The following is a 19,617-nucleotide window of genomic DNA, read 5'->3' as shown; positions in this document are numbered from 1 at the left end:
AGTCAAGACGACTTAAGTAACCTGAATAACTTTCGAAGGAGTGAATTTAGCGAAAAATGTTAAGAGACCTTTTTTGTAGAGCATTAAATTTCCTGTCAAAATACGTATCTTGACTAGAAAAAACTTTAATATTCCTAATAGTTACGAAAATCCAAAATCGAAACAAAGAATTTAAATAACTAATCAATATTTAAGGCACGGTTACAAGGAAACGGCTCGTTTTACGTCAATTTACTAAGAGAGATTTTTTGTAGGGAATTCAATTTCCTTTAAGAATCTACATTGCTCAAATTTTTCAGATAGATCATTTACGAGTTTTGGGTACAATATGAAATTTCTGTCAAAAAACGAAAAGTCGTCACGATACACGTCTCAATATCAATATTAAGGGCTCAAAGTTGCACAATAATTTTTTTTTGGTCATCAGGAATAATATTTTTACAGTATCGAAAGAAAAAAAAAATAGTCGATTTTTTTGGCCCAGTCTAACATATATATATATATATATATATATATATATATATATATATATATATAAATTTTAAAAACTATATTTTTTATTAATGAAATTCTTCAAAAGCCATTTAGTAATGACAAATAGCAAGTTTAATTGTGTGTTAGAAAACAACATTATTTTTTTTTATAGGCATCACCAGAAAATTGATAGGATATATCAAAACAAAAATTCTGTCAGAAGTTCGGCTCTTAAATTCGAGTTTTAGCGGTAGCTCATCGCATCTTTCAATTTCTCATTTAAATAACAGGAAAAATTTTTTTTTAAAGTTTGGAATTTTATTTCTTACTAGGGAATCAGTGTAATGGAAAAATCAATTTAAATTTTGGTTGAAAACTGAACACGTAAAAAAATGCTGAAGTTGACTTTACCACACCAAACTAGTAAAAATTGAACTACACTTTGTAGTCGCCGCATTGACAATTGTAGTAACTATAGGAGTTCTGCTTACTACTGTAATATGGTAAAACTTTGTAGGCTCCACAACTACTAAATGTAGTATAAAATACTTATTTCATGGTTTTTGGAACCACACAATTTTATATAAATTGGTATCTGTAACTATTTTTGGAGTATATAATATCCGATTACTTGTACAATCTACTCTAATGTATGGTAAAATGATCGAAAGAAGAAAATAAGAGCTCCACCTACATCTTTTTTACTCCATTCCGTGGGTAAACCTCGAGTCGTGTCAGTACATTTAATATTATAAATAATATTATAAATAATAACATATAAAATTAAAAATCGAGGCGTGCAATAATAATTGAAAATAATGATATGTATAATTGAGAATGAGTAATAAATAAACGCTATTTTTAAAATCATTGCTTATTGAGTATTTGCTATTTATGGGAATTATAACTTTTAAAACGATGTTTTTTATATTTTCTATTAATAAAAATTAATAATTAACTATTCTAAGTTTATGCTTAAACGAGAATTCATATATTATAAATATATTTTTAAAATTATCCTTATCAGGTATTGATAAAAAGTTGGCTTTTAAAATTTAAGTCCTTGTTATTTCAAGTTATTCAGTAATAAATTCATTTTTATATCATTTTAATTTGATAAACTGTAAGTCCGAAGAATGTAAGATACATTTTTATATTTTTATAACTTTTTCTACATCATAAAAACTAATGATCGTTAACTAACAGATATTTGATAAATACATTAGGAATAAAATATATTCAACTATGTTGTAGAGTTAAAATAACCACAGTGGTTATTTACTGCAAGTTCTTATTACTACTCACTGTAGTAAATGGTACTACAGGTCGTGTACCACAGTATACAAGTAACTGTTACTAAACTTGTAGTTATCCTCTATATTCCCGATGAAAAAAAATTGTATATAACTGTATATAGTTATATATGAATTGTATACAATTGGATAGAGGTGATGCATAATTATATACAAATTTTACATAATTATATACGATCGTATATAATTCTATATAAAATGCAAAAAAAATAATAAAATTATATACAAATGTATATATTTGTATACAATTATATAGAATTGTATATAATTATATATAATCAATACGAATAATGTATGTACCCGATAAAAAACGTTCGGATCCAACCAGACATGTCTGAATCTGTTTATATCCAAATACATCCAAATATTTGATCTTGTTAGATACAAGCATATACAATTATATCTGCTCAGATCGAATCATATATAAGCAGATATAGAGATGAATTGAGATTGATATCCAAGTAGATATACGTATATCCAAACATAGATAAGTGTATCTGCTGAGATCCAACTATATATAAGCAGATATAAAACGATGTCCATGCAGATATGCTTATATCCAAGCATATACAAGTATATGGGGCGTTCCACGCCAAATCGGACACCATTTAGCTTTTGCATCTTGGATTTTTTTGAAACTTTTTTATCTTTTAGTATAGGTTGAAAGAGGCCCTCATGATTTTTTTCAAATTTTTTCCTCCAACCGTTTTCGAGATATCGAATTTTGAAAAGTATAGAGATTTTTTTTTCAAATGCCTACAACTTCGCGAAAAGTGGTTTAAAAAAAATTTTCATAGAGACAAAATATATTTGTTTTTAGACATCTTTTCAGTAAAAAATAAAAAAAAATTTTTTTGAATTACTCTACTATTGAAATTTTAAATTTTAAGTATAAATTGTCGATTTACAAAAAACACGTACTGATCGATTTTCCTCATAATTTTTCACAGCAAACTGTCACCTTTTCTACAACTTTTTCAGCGATGCTCATAATGGGATAACGATGGGATCTATTTTTTTTTTCGATTTTTTGAATTTCACATTCCAGTTTTTTTTAAAGAAAAATGTGTAAAAAAAAGTATCATGCTCATGATTTACTATTAATAATTATCTGACACACAATTGTCATCAAAATTTTCAAATTTTATTTCCACAGAAAAATTATTATTAATTCACATCTATTTACTTACACGTTTGATAATTTTTCTGTGGAAATAAAATTGGAAAACTTTGATGACAATTGTGTGTCAGATAATTATTAATAGTAAATCATGAGCATGATACTTTTTTTTACACATTTTTCTTTAAAAAAAACTGGAATGTGAAATTCAAAAAATCGAAAAAAAAAATAGATCCCATCGTTATCCCATTATGAGCATCGCTGAAAAAGTTGTAGAAAAGGTGACAGTTTGCTGTGAAAAATTATGAGGAAAATCGATCAGTACGTGTTTTTTGTAAATCGACAATTTATACTTAAAATTTAAAATTTCAATAGTAGAGTAATTCAAAAAAATTTTTTTTTATTTTTTACTGAAAAGATGTCTAAAAACAAATATATTTTGTCTCTATGAAAATTTTTTTTAAACCACTTTTCGCGAAGTTGTAGGCATTTGAAAAAAAAATCTCTATACTTTTCAAAATTCGATATCTCGAAAACGGTTGGAGGAAAAAATTTGAAAAAAATCATGAGGGCCTCTTTCAACCTATACTAAAAGATAAAAAAGTTTCAAAAAAATCCAAGATGCAAAAGCTGAATGGTGTCCGATTTGGAGTGGAACGCCCCATATATAGTTATATCTGCTCAGATCTAACTATATATAAGCAAACGTAAAGATTTATATACAAGCTGATATAAGTACATAGAGTTATATCTGCTTAGACCCAACTGTATGTATGTGGATATATAGATGCAAAAATAATTCATATCCAAGCAGATATACATATATCCAAGAATTTATGACTATATCCAAAATTGTGTGTCTATATGTAGTTATATTTGGTCAGATCCAATAATATTTAAATACAGGTAAGGCTCCTTAAAATACAGAGTTTTTTTTTTGTCTAATTATACACGAATATCTGAATTATATACGAAAATTCAAAATTTTTATTTTCCTTACTGATTTCGATATATATGTTATTTAAATCATATACTTGATATTGTAATGAATAAACAAAATAAATCAGTTTGATCAATGTTTCTGAAGTATTCATCTATTTTTTTTGACTTAAATATCAATTGACTTTTGATATATGTTATAGATAGGTTCATCAAAAGCATTAAGAAGTAATAGCAATAAGATCCAAGATGTGAGTAGATATTGTTTTTAGAATGATCTAAAGTATAATATATTTATACAAGCATTCATTAGAATGTAGTGAAACTTCTTTAGATATATGTGCTTAAATTTATGTAGATTTCTTTAAAGATCGACATTTACGAAGATCTGCTTGGATACACTTATATATTCGTGGATATAGTGAGATCTGTTTGAATCTCTTTGGATATTTTAAGATCTGTTTGGATATTGTCAGATCCGTTTGGACCCGCTTGGATCGCGTCAAAATTTGGATCCAAGCATATCTGACTATTTGGATCTAATCATATATACTCGGATCTAAACATTTTTTATCGAGCAGTTATATACAAATGTATATATTTGTATACAATTATATAGAATTGTTTATAATTGTATACAAATATATACAAATGTATATATATACAAATGTATATATTTGTATAAAATTATATAGAATTATATACAAATTATATACGAATTATATATAAATTATATACAAATTATATACAGTTATATACGATTGAATATGATTGTATACAACTAGATATAATTATGTACGATTGTATACAATTGGATCGGGCCATTTTTTCTATCCAATTTTATACAATTGTATAAAATCTTTTTTCATCGGGTTACTAGTCTGTGTAGTAGATGGATCTCCATTTGTAGTAAATTGAACTACACATTTTTTTACGTTAACGCTCTACAAAAAAGGTCTCTTATTATTTTTTGGTAAATTCAATTTTTCAATAGTTATTCGAGGTCGAAGTTGAATAGTTATAGTAAATTTTAGTGTTATTTGACTTTTTCGCCGAAACTATCAGACTTATCGTAAAATGTTGTAAGACCTTTTTTGTAAATCATTTCATTTCTTACAAATTATCTTTATACAAGTTTCCGAAATTTTTGAAAGCTCTTTAGTTATTTGTATTTAAATGTTAATTTGTTCTGAGAAATCGTATTCTAGTCGATTTTATTTGCTTACTGTTAAACGAAAATAACTATAGGATTGCAAAAATTGCGGAAACTTGATAAGAGATAATTTGTTAAAAAAATTAAAGTTACTTAAAAATGATAAGAAATCTTTTTTATACTGCGTTCAATTTTCAAAAAAAATTTACATTGATTTTCCCGATACACTGATTCCTTGGTAAGTAATAAAATTCCAAACTTTAAAAAAAAAATTTTCCAATGTTATTTAAATGAGAAATTGAAACTGCAATGAGCTACCTGTAAAATTTGAATTTGAGAGCCGATCTTCTGACAGCAGTTTTGTTTTGTCATATCCTATCAATTTTCTGGTAATGCCGAAAAAAATAATAATAATAATAATAATAATCTTGTTTTTTAACACACCTCAGTATATATGTATATAATTTTTACTTTCTTTCATGAATAAGAATATTATATTATATTCTCATAAAAAAACTTTTTAATATGGTCCAAAAAATTGTTTTTGACTTAAAATAAAATTATAAATAATTTAACTTGTTATTTATCATTACTAAATGGCTTTTAAAGAATTTCATTAATAAAAAATAGTGTTTATTTAATTTATAAAAATATACGTATATATAGAATATGAAAATTCATGTGTAGTTTTTTTAAAATTAAATATAATTCCTTTATTTTTTATCGATGAAACAACATTTTCGCGATTATATGTCACTATAAAAATTTTTCGGATGAGAACAAAATCATTAACTCATGAAATAAAAATTTAAAAAACAATTTTAAAATATCCATACGTAGATTTTGATGAAATGAAGAGATGAATTTTTTATTATTTTTTTTTTTTTTATTCTAGTCATTCTTTTAATAGTTATAGCTCAATATAAATTGGGGAAATTTTATTGAAAAAAAAAAAAAAAAAAAAAAAAAAAAAAAAAAATCATCTGTAGTTCTTTTAAAAAGAATATAAATGGGTTAATTTGATATATTTTTATTCATATATATTTCTGAAAATGTTCATTAAAGTTTTATTTTGAAAATTATAACTCCAAAAAAAATGTAAGAAAGAAAGCATAAAATGCAAGTAAAAATGATCAAAATATGAATATATTCCCGGTTTTAAAAATTTCTTAAATCGTTTTTTCGCAGAGTTATTGATTGTTGAAGTTTTCGATTGTCGTATGTCTGCTACATTCACACTAATTTTTTTGTTTTCAGTGTACATACATAATCTTTCAAGCAAATTATATTTTTTGAACCTACTTGACTAATTGTAATATATTATGATAAGATCATACGGAAAATCCAGTATAAGGTCAAACAAAGTAGCCAGATTAATTTCTAAAATTTATCTCAAAGTCTTGGTTTCTTATATTTCTGACGACTATCGAATATTTGTTATCAAAAACTATAATAACTAAAATTAAAAATGATTTACCTTTTAAGCACTTTGCGTATTTTAATAAATAACTGTAAGGATGCTCAACTTGTAAATCAAATTTTATTGTTTGTAATAAAATTCTTTCAAGTGTCATAACTTCTTCCTAAAATAACAATAAAATTATAAATACATATATATTAGGGTGGGCCAAAAAAAAGAGTTAATTTTTTTTTCTTTAGTTACCGTGAAAATATTGTTAAAGATGATGAAAAAAAAATTCTGGCAAAGTTTGAGCTCTTAATATTAATAGTAAGAGGTGACGATTCGTGATTTTTGATTTCCCATTTAAAGAACATGGAAAAAAAAATTTTTCAAGTTTGAAATTTTATATCTCGACAATGGCTCATTATACAGATAAGTTCGAGATATATGTTTGTAGGAAATTAAATGCGATACAAAAAAAGTCTCTTATCATTTTTTGATAAATCCATCTGTCCAAAAGTTATTGGAACTTAAAGTCAAATTTATAGTGAATTTCTAGATTTTTTTTACTTTTCCGGCAAAACTATCAGACTTATCACAAAATGTCACAAATCTTTTTTGTAGACAATTTTATTCCTTACAAATTATCTATCATAAAGTTTTTTGAAATTCCGCGTGGTTTCTAGTTATTTCCATTTTAATGTCAACCTTCTGAAATCGATCAGAACACTCCTTTTTTTAAGAGCTTGGTATTAAAATAGTAATAACTAGAAAACAATACGGAATTTCAAAAAACTTTATGACAGGTAATTTGTAAGGAATAAAATTGTCTACGAAAAAGATTCGTGACATATTGTGATAAGTCTAATAGTTTCGCCGGAAAAATAAAAAGAACTCAAAATTTACTATAAATTTGACTTCAAGCTCCAATAACTTTTGAACAGATGGATTTATCAAAAAATGATAAGGAACTTCTTTTGTAGAGCATTTCATTCCCTACAAACATATGTCTCGACTTATCTGTACAATAAGCTATCACCTAGATATATAATTCCGAACTTAGGAAGTTTTTCTTTTCCATGTTATTTAAATGAGAAATCAAAAATCACGGAGCGCCGCCTCTCAAAATTAATATTAGGAGCTCGAACTTAACCAGAATTTTTTTTTCATCATCTTTAACAATATTTTCATGGTAACTAAAGATAGAAAAATTAGTTCTTTTTTTTTGCCCCCCCCCCCAACATATATATATATATATATATATATATATATATATATATATATATATATATATATATATATTAGGGTAATTCGTTTTGATCGAACATTTTTTTTTTCGCTCCCACAGCAAAATATCATTGTACACATAAAAAAAAAAATTCCCTGAAAGTTTCAGCCCTTAATCTTACGTCTAAGTACTTTTATTTTGATTTTGAAGTTTTCCCATTTAAAATACATAGGAATATTAGGTTTTTTTTTTAATTCCCTATAACTTGGCGGCATTTCATGGCACTATAATGCCCATAGGGGTGATTTGTAAATAATTAGCTGCACTTTAAATGTGCTCACGACAATTTTATTATAACTCGTATATTTCAGTTTTTATGCGAGATAGAAGTCATATTTTTAAAAAAATACTATATTTTTTGCACGTAAAGGCTAAACGGTTAGAGTTACGAAAAAAAAGTAAATGAAAATTTTGTAGGAAATTAAATTCTCTACAAAAAAAGTCCCATTCATGAAATCCATAAAATCCATAGGTTAAAAGATATAAAACATCTAAGAATTTTTTATATTAAATGTTGAGAGAATAATAAATATTATGTGGTTTAAACTAAAAAATTATACATTTTTTTATTATTTTCTCATTTGTTTACCGTATATTTCTGACTGTAGAATAAAATATGCTTATACATAAATTAGTTAAGAGCTCTGTGACATATAATTTTTTTTTTTTACATGATGGATATTTTTTGCGGTGGTCTTGGACTACTTGTAAAATTAGTTGCCTTTGTTTTTCGTCTTGTGTGAGACATTGATTGTATTTTTCGATCAATGCCACCCCTCGTTCCGCTGTATCATTCACAACTTTTAGCTGCTTAAATGTTTCTAGGCATTTTTTATAATCGTCATTAGATTCCCATAAGTCAGGATCGATTTCAAGAAAACCAGTGGACAACTCAAACTGTTTAAAAATGAAAAGAGATTTCTGACTAACAAAATCACTTATCTCTTTCGTAGCCAATGAATCAAATTTATTTTTGTTTAGAATGAGACGTTTTTCCTTAATAGCATGTGTTTCTTTATTTTTAATCGAATTTACCATTTTTACTTTTTGTTCATGTGATACGGCTGGATCAAATAGTGCTAAACAAGCAAGTTGTTCGTTCAGGTACCAAAGATGACGGGATAATTTTGCTAGAGCAGCTTCAGCAATTTTCGAATGCGTGTTCTTGTAAATCACTAAATTCTGAAATAATTTCAAATAACCATTCGGAGCTTTTGTCGCATCCATAGCAGTAAACCAGCTTTCGAGGTAAAATTAAACCAAAAAAACACATATTTCTCGGAGAGCGTCAACATCTGATTTTGTTATTGAAAATTGTTTTCTAAACAAATAAATGTTCAAACAATACAATGCTTTGAATAACCACCTCGCGAGGTGCATGGCGCCAGGAGCTCTAAATTTTACGCTATTTTTGGGAACATCTCCCAAAAAAATATAAATAAGCACCAAAAACTCACGATAATCATCTCTTGGTAAATGATCCTAATGAAAAAAATTGTAAATAATATGAAATACCAATTGATATTAATTCTTTTATAGTATTCATCATTTAATTACCATAAACTGTTGAAATTAATTATTAATAACTGTAAACTGACTATTATTAAAATATTTAAAATGGTAACAGGCCACAATACCCGAGACAAGAAAATACTAGATAATAAAATCTTAGCACATTCATCCATACAAAAATATCCTAAATAAAAAACCCTGATCAACCAGGATAAATCCTGAAAATATCTATATTTGTCTCAGATTTTTTCGTTCGGGATATTTTTGTCCTGGATTTTTATGTTGAGGATAATAATCATAGGACATGATGATCGGAAATCATTTAAAATAAATCAAATAATTTTTATTTAAACTAGTATTCTATATGTTGCATTATCTAACTAATATTTTAATTTTTATAACTAATACCTTAAGTTGAGTTTCTATAAAACGAAGTTTATCTTCTTTTGTTTCACTAAGAATGTCTTTTATTGCTAAGTCATCAATTCCAATATCATATTGAGATGGATCAATATTTTCCCAAAAATCTTGGAATCTCTTAAAAATAGGCACATTTGGGCCTGTTGTAATTGGCCAAGCAACTTCTACTACATTGCGTAAAATTATTTCAAAAATGTGGTGACGACATGCGAGATACAATAAATCTCTTTGTAATTTTTGGGCTAATAAAGTGCATGTTCCGTTCTGAAGACCTACATTAAGATTAATATAAAAATTAAAAAAAATGTTTTGAAGTGGCATCATATTTTTACGAAACAACATTAATTTACAAACAAGTAATTCTATACCGAAAAAAAAAAGAATATAAACAATTTATAGAAAAAAGCAAAAAATGATATTTTTCGTCAATAATTAATAAATCTCGAAGATTAATACGAAATAGTTAGAAGCGAAATTTATCATCACTAATTAGTATTTTCATATATTCTATGCCAATTAGTTTATTCATTTTTGTGAATTTGAAATTACTACTATGAATCATCTTAAAAAGTAAATAAAAATCTTTGATTTTAGATATCAATTAATAATTAAAGTGTGAAATCTAATTAATTTATGACATACATCAATCAAATAAGTAATATTTATTAAATTAACTGTAGCAAATCATGAAGTTTGTTTTCTTATATGTTTCAAATTTTGATAAAAAGAAAATTCTATCTTTTATTAAATTATGGCCTTGTTTCAAAATTATTAGTATATAAATATGAATTCAAAGTAAAAAATATGTTGCCAACTGATAAATTTTCGAGCCTTCTTTTTTCCTGTTCATATAATTAAATAATTTACCAGTGTTAACGCAGGGAATGTCGAAACACATTGCTTTTACTCTATCAACAATATTCCACTCGTTCAACACCTCAAAAATAACTTCAGATTGATTAAATCCTGTTGCATTGTCAAGTTTTGGAACGCCAAGTAGTTGTTCAGTACCAACTCCGGAGACTACAATCGGAAGTCGTTCCACTTTTTTTTTTTGCTTAAAACAGTGGGAAGTGATTTTCCATCCTAATGGACGACAAAACACTTAGCGATATTATGATCATTTTTTAATGCCTCCACAATATCTATTCTGAATTTATTACGAGCATTAAAAATGGTTGAATAGCTTAGATTAAAATCATCGATATCTAATCCAAGACTGCCGAGTACCGAAGCGATTATGTACATTGCTTGCCTATTGCTGGTTTGTGTACGATCTAATCTGGAAACAAGGTCCGGTGTCATGATGTTTATTTTTTTAGTCTTAGCTGGAGGACTCTCGTCCTCATAATCAGCATGAGCACGCTTAAAATCACTACATTTTGACGATTGACTCCTGGCAATATCTAATATTGAAGTCTGTGATAATTTTTGACTCAACTCTATGGATGAATCTTCCGGTAACTTATTTTCAATTGGTGCAGATTTATTACTCCTATTGTTTTCACGACATTCTGTTAGATATTTACGCAAATGATCTGGCAACATTTCAGTTTCATTGCGTTTAGCAATATCAAATAATTGATCCAATTTTTCATTGAAACTTTTGATTATTTTTTGTTGAGTCGGTGATTTTTTTTTTGTTGCGATTAACTTTTATATCTTTATATAAGTTATAAAATTTTTTTATGTGATGTTGAATACGACCGATCGGAATACAAAATTTGTTCCATATACCATGCACATCATTAATTACTTCAGTTGAGCTTTGACAAATTGTAAAATTCAAATAACGATGCTTGTACATAAAAACATTTATAATATCACGAAGGAGTTGACTTGCCAATCTCTGCACTAGCTATTATATAGTACAGATTTTTCATTGCCAAAAATAAAGGAGGAAAGTGCACAGCAAAACAATCACGCAAATTATTATCTTGCTGTATATAAACATGAGAAAATAATAAAAAATGCATAATTTTTTAGTTTAAACCACATAAAATTTATTATTCTCTCAACATTTAATAAAAAAAATTCTTAAATGTTTTATATCTTTTAACCTATGGATTTTATGGATTTCATGAATGGGACCTTTTTTGTAGAGAATTCAATTTCCAACAAAATTTTCATTTACTTTTTTTTCGTAACTCTAACCGTTTAGCCTTTACGTGCAAAAAATATAGTATTTTTTTAAAAATATGACTTCTATCTCGCATAAAAACTGAAATATACGAATTATAATAAAATTGTCGTGAGCACATTTAAAGTGCAGCTCATTATCTTCAAATCACCCCTATGGGCATTATAGTGCCATGAAATGCCGCCAAGTTATAGGGAATTAAAAAAAAAACCTAATATTCCTATGTATTTTAAATGGGAAAACTTTAAAATCAAAATAAAAGTACTTAGACGTAAGATTAAGGGCTGAAACTTTCAGGGAATTTTTTTTTTATGTGTACAATAATATTTTGCTGTGGGAGCGAAAAAAAAAATGTTCGTTCAAAACGAATCACCCTAAGATATATATATATATATATATATATATATATATATTTGGGCGGCCCAAAAAAACAGACTATTTTTCTTTTTCGAGTCTCTTATGAAAATTTGTTGGTTTACGATGCTTTAAGAAGCCTCTCCAAAAATCAGTTCGATAAAAAATTTTTAAGAGGTCGCTCATGAATTTTGAAAATATCAAACATGATCGAAATTTGAATTTTCTATTTCAAATTTTTTTCTTTGTCGTGGCAGCAATAGTTAATATTTATGAAATATTGATTCTGCTGAAAATTTAAGCCCAAAATTTAAATATTTAAACCTCGCTCAAGAATTTTGAATGTTTTTGAGTGCTCTTTTGAAAGTTTTTGAGCGACCCTTGAATATTAATAATTAAGCTCCTCGATTTTTTCACCATCAATTTGCATCACAATGAATGAAAATATAACCCGAGAAATAGAAATAATAAGTTATTTTGATACTTTTTTATTTTTTAATTTAATTTTTAGGTTTTCGCACTTATTCAAAACTTACCAAATTTTATTGTTTAAGACTGTCCTGTATATTTTTGGTTATGCAAGTTATATTTTAGTGAAATGACAATAATAGAGTCATAAAAAAAATACAAAAATTAATTCAAAGTATTAGTTACATATTATCAGTTAATATTCAAAATTCTTGAGCTCCATTTAAATATTTAAATTTTAGGCTGAAATTTTCAGCATAGACATGATTTTATAAATATAAACTATCGCTGCAGTGACAAAGAAAAAATTCAGAAGTGAAAAATCGGAATTTCAATTATTTTTGATATTTTCAAAATTCGTGAGCGACCTCTTAAAAATTTTTTATCAAGCTGATTTTTGGAGAGGCTTCTTAAAACATCGTAAGCCAACAAATTTCCATAAGAGACTCGAAAAAAAAATAGTCGGTTTCTGTGGGCCATATATATATTAGGGTGTTTCAAAGAAAACAACAAATTTTTTTTTTCTGGTATCCAAAAATTAAAAGTATTACTAAAAATAAAAATTTTAGTACCAACCCGAGTCGAAAAGTTTCAGCATTAATTCAAACTGACTACGCTGAACTGGACCTTAAATGAAGCTGAATGCGCTGAATTGAACTTTAATTGTAACTGACTGCTCTTAATTGAGCCTTAAATTAAACTGTTCAGCCTGGCATTAAATTGAAGCTGGATTCAACCTGAACAAGCTTAATCTTCAAACTGACGTAAAATTTTCAGGCTGTTTTAAAACTGAACAGCCTACCAGAGTATTAAAAAGACACTGAATTCAAGATTAATAATCTGTAGGTTATTCAGTTCAAAACTAGCTTAAACTTTGAACTTATTTTCAAGCTAAATAAACTGCTTCTTAACAAAAATTTGACTTGAATTGAAACTGCATAGCCTGTTAAAGTATAAGAAAAACATTGAATTCAAGCTGAACAAGCTGTTAGGCTGTTAGGCAAACTAGCTTGCACTTTGAACTTATTCTTAACCTGAACAACCTGCTACTTAATAATTTTTCAAGCATGAATTCAAGCTGAACAGCTTGATATGACTGTAAAAGTGAATGTATTCTTTCGATCTTATGTAGGGTACAATTAATATCAGTAGTCACTTTCAGCAGCGTAGCCTAGTCGTTAAAGCGTTGGTCTTTCGTACGTAGGGTCCCGGGTTCGAATCCCACTAATGCCTGTGTGGGGTCGTTGATAAATGTAGCGTTTTTTCTCTGAATTAAAAATTTATAATGCGATTAGAAATTCAATTATTTGCATATCTAATAATCTCTGCATCACTAAAATGATTGAAGACAAAATTAAAAAAAGAATAAAACAATCTGTTATGTTTAATATAATTAAATATGATCATATTCAGTCATACGCGGCCATATATTGCCGATTTCCATATGTGACTGTATATAATTCATTTTTCCCTGGCAATTAAAAAAATATTAAATAATTACAATAATTTTTATTTTATATAATCAAATATAATAATAATAATAATAATAATAATAATAATAATAATAATAATAATAATAATAGTATAAATCCTCGTCTTTAACTTAATGTCGGCCAAATTTCGGCAGGGAAACAAATTTATTATTTTTTTACCCGGGGAACCTAACATCAACCTGAAAAGCCTTAATTTCAAACTATTTTCAAGCTGAAGAGCCTGACTAAATGATTTTATTTTCAAGCTTAATTTCAGTCTGATGGTCCTGAAAAGCGAAATATGACGACCATCCAGTCTGGGTTCAAGCTCATTTTATAATGTATTTTAAATAGCCACTTTTTATTTTTTTCAACTGTTGTCTAGCAGTTTATTCAGTTTAAAGTAAAGCTGAAATTTTTCGACTCGGGGATTCGGGCTTTTAATAGGGATATTAAGGTTGGCCTCAATCCATTTTTCTCTTTTCCATTAAAATAACACGGGAAAAAAAATTTTTTTTTTTTTTTAGAATTTTCTAGCTTACAAACCAATCGACGGATTTTTATGTCCAGTACATGTTATTGTAGAAATTGAACGCTCTACAAAAAAAGTCTCTTATCATTTTTTGATAAATTTCACGGTTCCAAATCATTTAAGCTTCAAGTCAAATTTATAGTAAATTTTGAGATTTTTTTACTTTTCCGGCGAATGTATTAGTCTTATCAAAAAATGTCATGGGGACATTTTTGTAGATAATTCTATTCTTTACAAATTGTCACGAACAAAGTTTTTCGAAATTCCGCATTGTTAACAAGTTATTTGTATTTCAATGTCAAGCTCTTAAAATTAACTAGAAATCTATTTTTTTAAGAGATTGACATTGAAATACAAATTTTATTCCCTACGAATTATTTTGAATAAATTTTTTTTTAAATTCCGCATAACTTTCTAGTTATTTCTATTTTAATGTCAAGCTTTTAAAATCGATTAGAACACTATTTTTTCTAAAAGCTTGATTAACTAGAACGTTATGCGGAATTTGAAAAAAGTTTATTCGAAATAATGTGTAGGGAATTAAATTCTCTACAAAACAGATCTTATGATATTTTGCGATAAGTCTGATAGTTTCGCCGAAAAAGTAAAAAGATCTAGATATTTATTATAAATTCGACTTTAAGCTCCAATAACTTCTCAACAAACGGATTTATCAAAAAATGATAAGAGACTTTTTTTGTAGAGCTCATCTTGAGCTCATCTGTACAATGAGCCATTGCCGAGGAATACAATTCCAAGCTTAATTTTTTTGTTCTTATGTTATTTAAATGGAAAATTAAAAATTATGATTCGCGACCTCTAAATATCAATATTAAGAGCTCATATTTTCACAGGAACTTTATTTTGACGTGCTCTGACAGAATTCCACGGCCATTCGAAAAAAAAACATTTGTCAATTCTTTTGACACACCCTAATATATATATATATATACATATATATATATATATATATATATATATATATATATATATATGTATATATATATATTGGAATTAAAAAAAATTGTTATAAAATAGTACCTTTGGATCTTCACCAAATGTAGCGAACTTTTGATCAGTTAGTAAAGTTTTTGCTGTTTTAATAATATCTTTACATTTTTTTGGTGTTTCCTCAACTTTACCCGCTAGAAATAAACAGCAACATGCTGTTACCTGTTAAAAACAATAATAAACACTAGATAATGATAATGATTAATCATAGGTCATCTGAAATTGGTAGTTATGAATAAATGATGAATTAAAATTATCAAGTTTTATGTGTAGGCCAATTAATGAAAGGGTTGGTTAGTTAATTAACGCACTTACATAGCGAGGAAATTGTTTGAATGAATGAAACATGTAAAAGCGATGAAAATAAACAACACCAGTTGCCATTGTATTATAACCTAAATCCATTTTTGACCCAGTGTCAATAATAAATCTGGCACCTTCTTTTCTGTATCTACATTCTGTTTCATAGTCTATCGAATCTTGGATTGATGGTGTGTGTCTTAATTCCTTTTTGTCGTAATACCAACACGGCATTATAGTTTTATTGAACTAAATAAATAATATAAGTCTTAATTTAACAATAATTTTAAACTACAAAAATTTTTTGACACTTATCAAGTCTCGAATTCTTGATTTTAACCTCGTTCCTGTCTCGAAACATACACACACACACTCACACACACACACGCGCGCGCGCGCACACACATGATTTAGAAGTTAGCTGACATCTTATAATTTTTGGATCTTTGAAAAACGATAAATTAATAAAAGAAAAAATATTCCAAAAATTGCACCTGCAGTTTTTATAATTTTCTATATGTGCATATTTTTAGTTTTTTTCTTAAATTAAGTTGTTGAAAAAAAAAACCAAAAAATTGTAAGCTGTCTGCTAACTTCAGGGTCATATATATATATATATATATATATATATATATATATATATATACAATCACGTGCATTAATTCGGGCAGGTTTTCATATTCAGAGTTTTTTTGCCACTTGTAAATTTGGCCGTTTCTAAACTGTAAATTTAAAAAATTGTAAATTGTAATGCTTGTAAAATTATCTAAATTTAAAAAATGCCGACCTTAAATTAGACGAAACTGAAATACTGTAAAACGTAAATTCAGCTAATAGTAAAATATGACAAAGAAAAAAAAATTCAACGATAAAAAGCGAAATACTAAAATAAAGTCATCTGGAAAATGAGCAATTTGAAAAGTTGACATCAACAAAATAACACTAATCGTAAAATAGCTTAATTAAAAAAAGAGAATTCTGAAAATGTATTCAAATGAAAATATAAACAGTTGAAAAAAGTAGGATTAGAATAAATGAATTTTAAAGCTTGGAAAATCATAAATGTAGCCAATCTTAAACCTAGCCACGTGAATTCAGCTAATTCTAAACTTGTAAATTTATAAAATTAGCCGTTTGTAAACCTTGTAAATTATAAACATTGCCGCCTGTAAACTTGAAAATTTATTAAATTTCCCCGTTTCTAAACCCAGCGATTCAAAAAATTCGTCGATAATTTTTTTTTTACAGTAAAAATACAATACATTACAATTTTGAAAGCAATTTAAAATTTAATAAATAATAATTTTGATTGTTTTAATTTGAAAATTACTTTTTTTTTATAAACAAGTAATTATAACCTGTAGTTTATTATTTTACATTAATTTTGAAAATTTTAATAATATTGCATGAAAAATATTAAAAATATGTTTCATTTTTCATCAGGTGGGTCACTCCACCTACTTTGTCCTTTGGCATCATCGTGAATTTTGGATCTAAGTATTGTTGAGAGACTGAAAATAAAAACTTAAGTAATAGTAAAAAAAAAAAAAAAAAAAATTAATGAAACATATTTTTCATATTATTCATGCAATATGATTAAAATTTTATTATATTAATGTAAAATAATAAACTACTGGTCATAATTGCTTGTTTATAAAAAAAAAAGTGATTTTCAAATTAAAACAATCAAAATTATTATTTATTAAGTTTTAAATTGCTTTCAAAAGTATACTGTATTGTATTTTTACCGTAAAAAAAAATTATCGACGAATTTCTTGAATCGCTGGGTTTAAAAACGGGGAAATTTAATAAATTTTCAGGTTTACAGGCGGCAATTTTTATAATTCACAAGGCTTACAAACGGTTAATTTTATAAATTTCCAAGTTTAGAATGAACTGATTTCACGTGGCTAGGTTTCAAATTGGCTATATTTATGATTTTCCAAGCTTTAAAATTCATTTATTCTAATCCTACTTTTTTCAACTGTTTATATTTTCATTTGAATACATTTTCAGAATTCTCTTTTTTTAACTAAGCTATTTTACGATTAGTGTTATTTTGTTGATGTCAACTTTTGAAATTGCTCATTTTCCAGATGACTTTATTTTAGAATTTCTCTTTTTATCGTTGAATTTTTTTTACTTTGTCATATTTTACTATTAGCTGAATTCACGTATTACATTATTTCAATTTCATCTAATTTAGGGGCGGCATTTTTTAAATTTAGAAAATTTTACAAGCATTACAATTTACAATTTTTTAAATCTAGAGTTTAGAAACAGCCAAATTTACAAGTGGCAGAAAAACTCTGAACATGGAAACCTGCCTGAATTAATGCACGCGATTGTATATGTACATCTACATATATATATATATATATATATATATCTTCTTAACTTATATAACTTCACTTCTCCCGAGAACTATTGACGAGCACAACCGTTATTACTGATCAAATCTTATCTACAATTTATAATAAAACTTAGTCTTCAGATAAAAGTTATTTTATGAATTGCATCTATCTTTATCTATAATTTCATTATTTCATTAAATAGTAATCATAACAATCATCATCATAGTCAACAATAAATTTATCCATTGTTTTCAAATTCAAAATTTGTCCCGCGTGACAACTAACTGCTCAGTGTCCAGGAGGTGGCGTCAGCTCCGAACCTAGTAACCTTCCAAGTGACCAGGCTCGCTTTTTGTTAGCTTTAAGGGCACATTTACATCTCTACCGTAAAAGTCTCTACCTCAAATGTAACTCTAACAAGAACAAGTCCACCTTAACTTTTTTACCATTTGCTGATCATACTGCATTAAAATCCTACCAATATATTATTACTATATCAAATAGTAATTATGCCAAATTTTTTTCTTTATCATGAAATATCCCTGCAATTTAATAACTTTCCCATTTGAAAACACTGCCACAACCAGTTCTGCCATGAAAATCTGGTACATTTTCATCTCTACCATAAAAATCTCTACTCCAACTATAATTCTATCAAGATCAGTTCTACCCTAACTTTTCTACCATTAGACAATTATACCATATGAAAATCCTACCAAAATATTACTGTATCAATTATTTTTTATACAACATTTTTTCATTACCACGAAACATCCCTTCAATTTTGTAACTTTACCATTTGAAAACTCCACCACAACCATTTCAGCCATGAAAATCTGATCCAAATCTATGTATACCTGAAATATCTATGCCATTTAACAGTTGAACCAAATAAAGTCTACCATAAATATTTCTACCCCTTATTAAATTTACCACAACACAAATTTACAAAAAAAATGCTTAACCAATTAACAAATTTGCCTAATAATATTTCTATCTCATGATAACTCTAACACTTTTTTAACTCAACCAGTTTAAAACATTACCCCTGATAGCCAAGTTGGCGAGAAACTGACGAGAAACTTGCAGCCGCAACTGGAACCAAGTTGATCGCCAACAGTTGGTACCTCCAATAGTTGATGGACATTTTCTGAGAAAGTTGGTGGCAAAAGTTGTAAATCTAAAAAGTTGACTATCACTTTCTGAGAAAGTTGGTGGCAAAAGTTGCTTGCAAAAGTTGGTGATCATAAGTTGACGGTAAGTTTACTTTCAATTTCCTCAGAAACTTGCATTCCAGTTGCGGCTCCATACTGCCGCCAACTTTCTGAGAAAGTTGGCGGTAACTTGTAGCCAAAAGTTGCAAAA

The 19,617-nt window shown here is 27.1% G+C and overlaps 1 protein-coding gene across 3 annotated transcripts in view; it reads right to left on the bottom strand.

Annotated features, from left to right (window-relative positions):
* The window catches only part of LOC103574203 (cyclin-K), a 66,431-nt gene extending 47,125 nt beyond the window's left edge, over positions 1 to 19,306 (bottom strand). Inside the window, exons 1-4 of one of the 3 annotated variants that reach the window (XM_053740139.1) lie at positions 19,049 to 19,306; positions 15,914 to 16,147; positions 15,629 to 15,760; positions 6,477 to 6,582 (exon numbers count right to left, since the gene is read on the bottom strand). In XM_053740139.1, the coding sequence (XP_053596114.1) occupies positions 6,477 to 6,582; positions 15,629 to 15,760; positions 15,914 to 16,147; positions 19,049 to 19,051 (475 nt within the window). In that variant the 5' untranslated portion in view covers positions 19,052 to 19,306. The other 2 variants (XM_053740140.1, XM_014440154.2) reach the window with 2 other exon arrangements.
* Positions 19,307 to 19,617: the final 311 nt, after the last annotated feature.

This window comes from Microplitis demolitor, chromosome 6 (assembly GCF_026212275.2).
Source record: "Microplitis demolitor isolate Queensland-Clemson2020A chromosome 6, iyMicDemo2.1a, whole genome shotgun sequence".
Classification (NCBI taxonomy): Eukaryota; Metazoa; Arthropoda; class Insecta; order Hymenoptera; family Braconidae; genus Microplitis; species Microplitis demolitor.
This window is presented reverse-complemented; position numbering and strand designations above follow the sequence as displayed.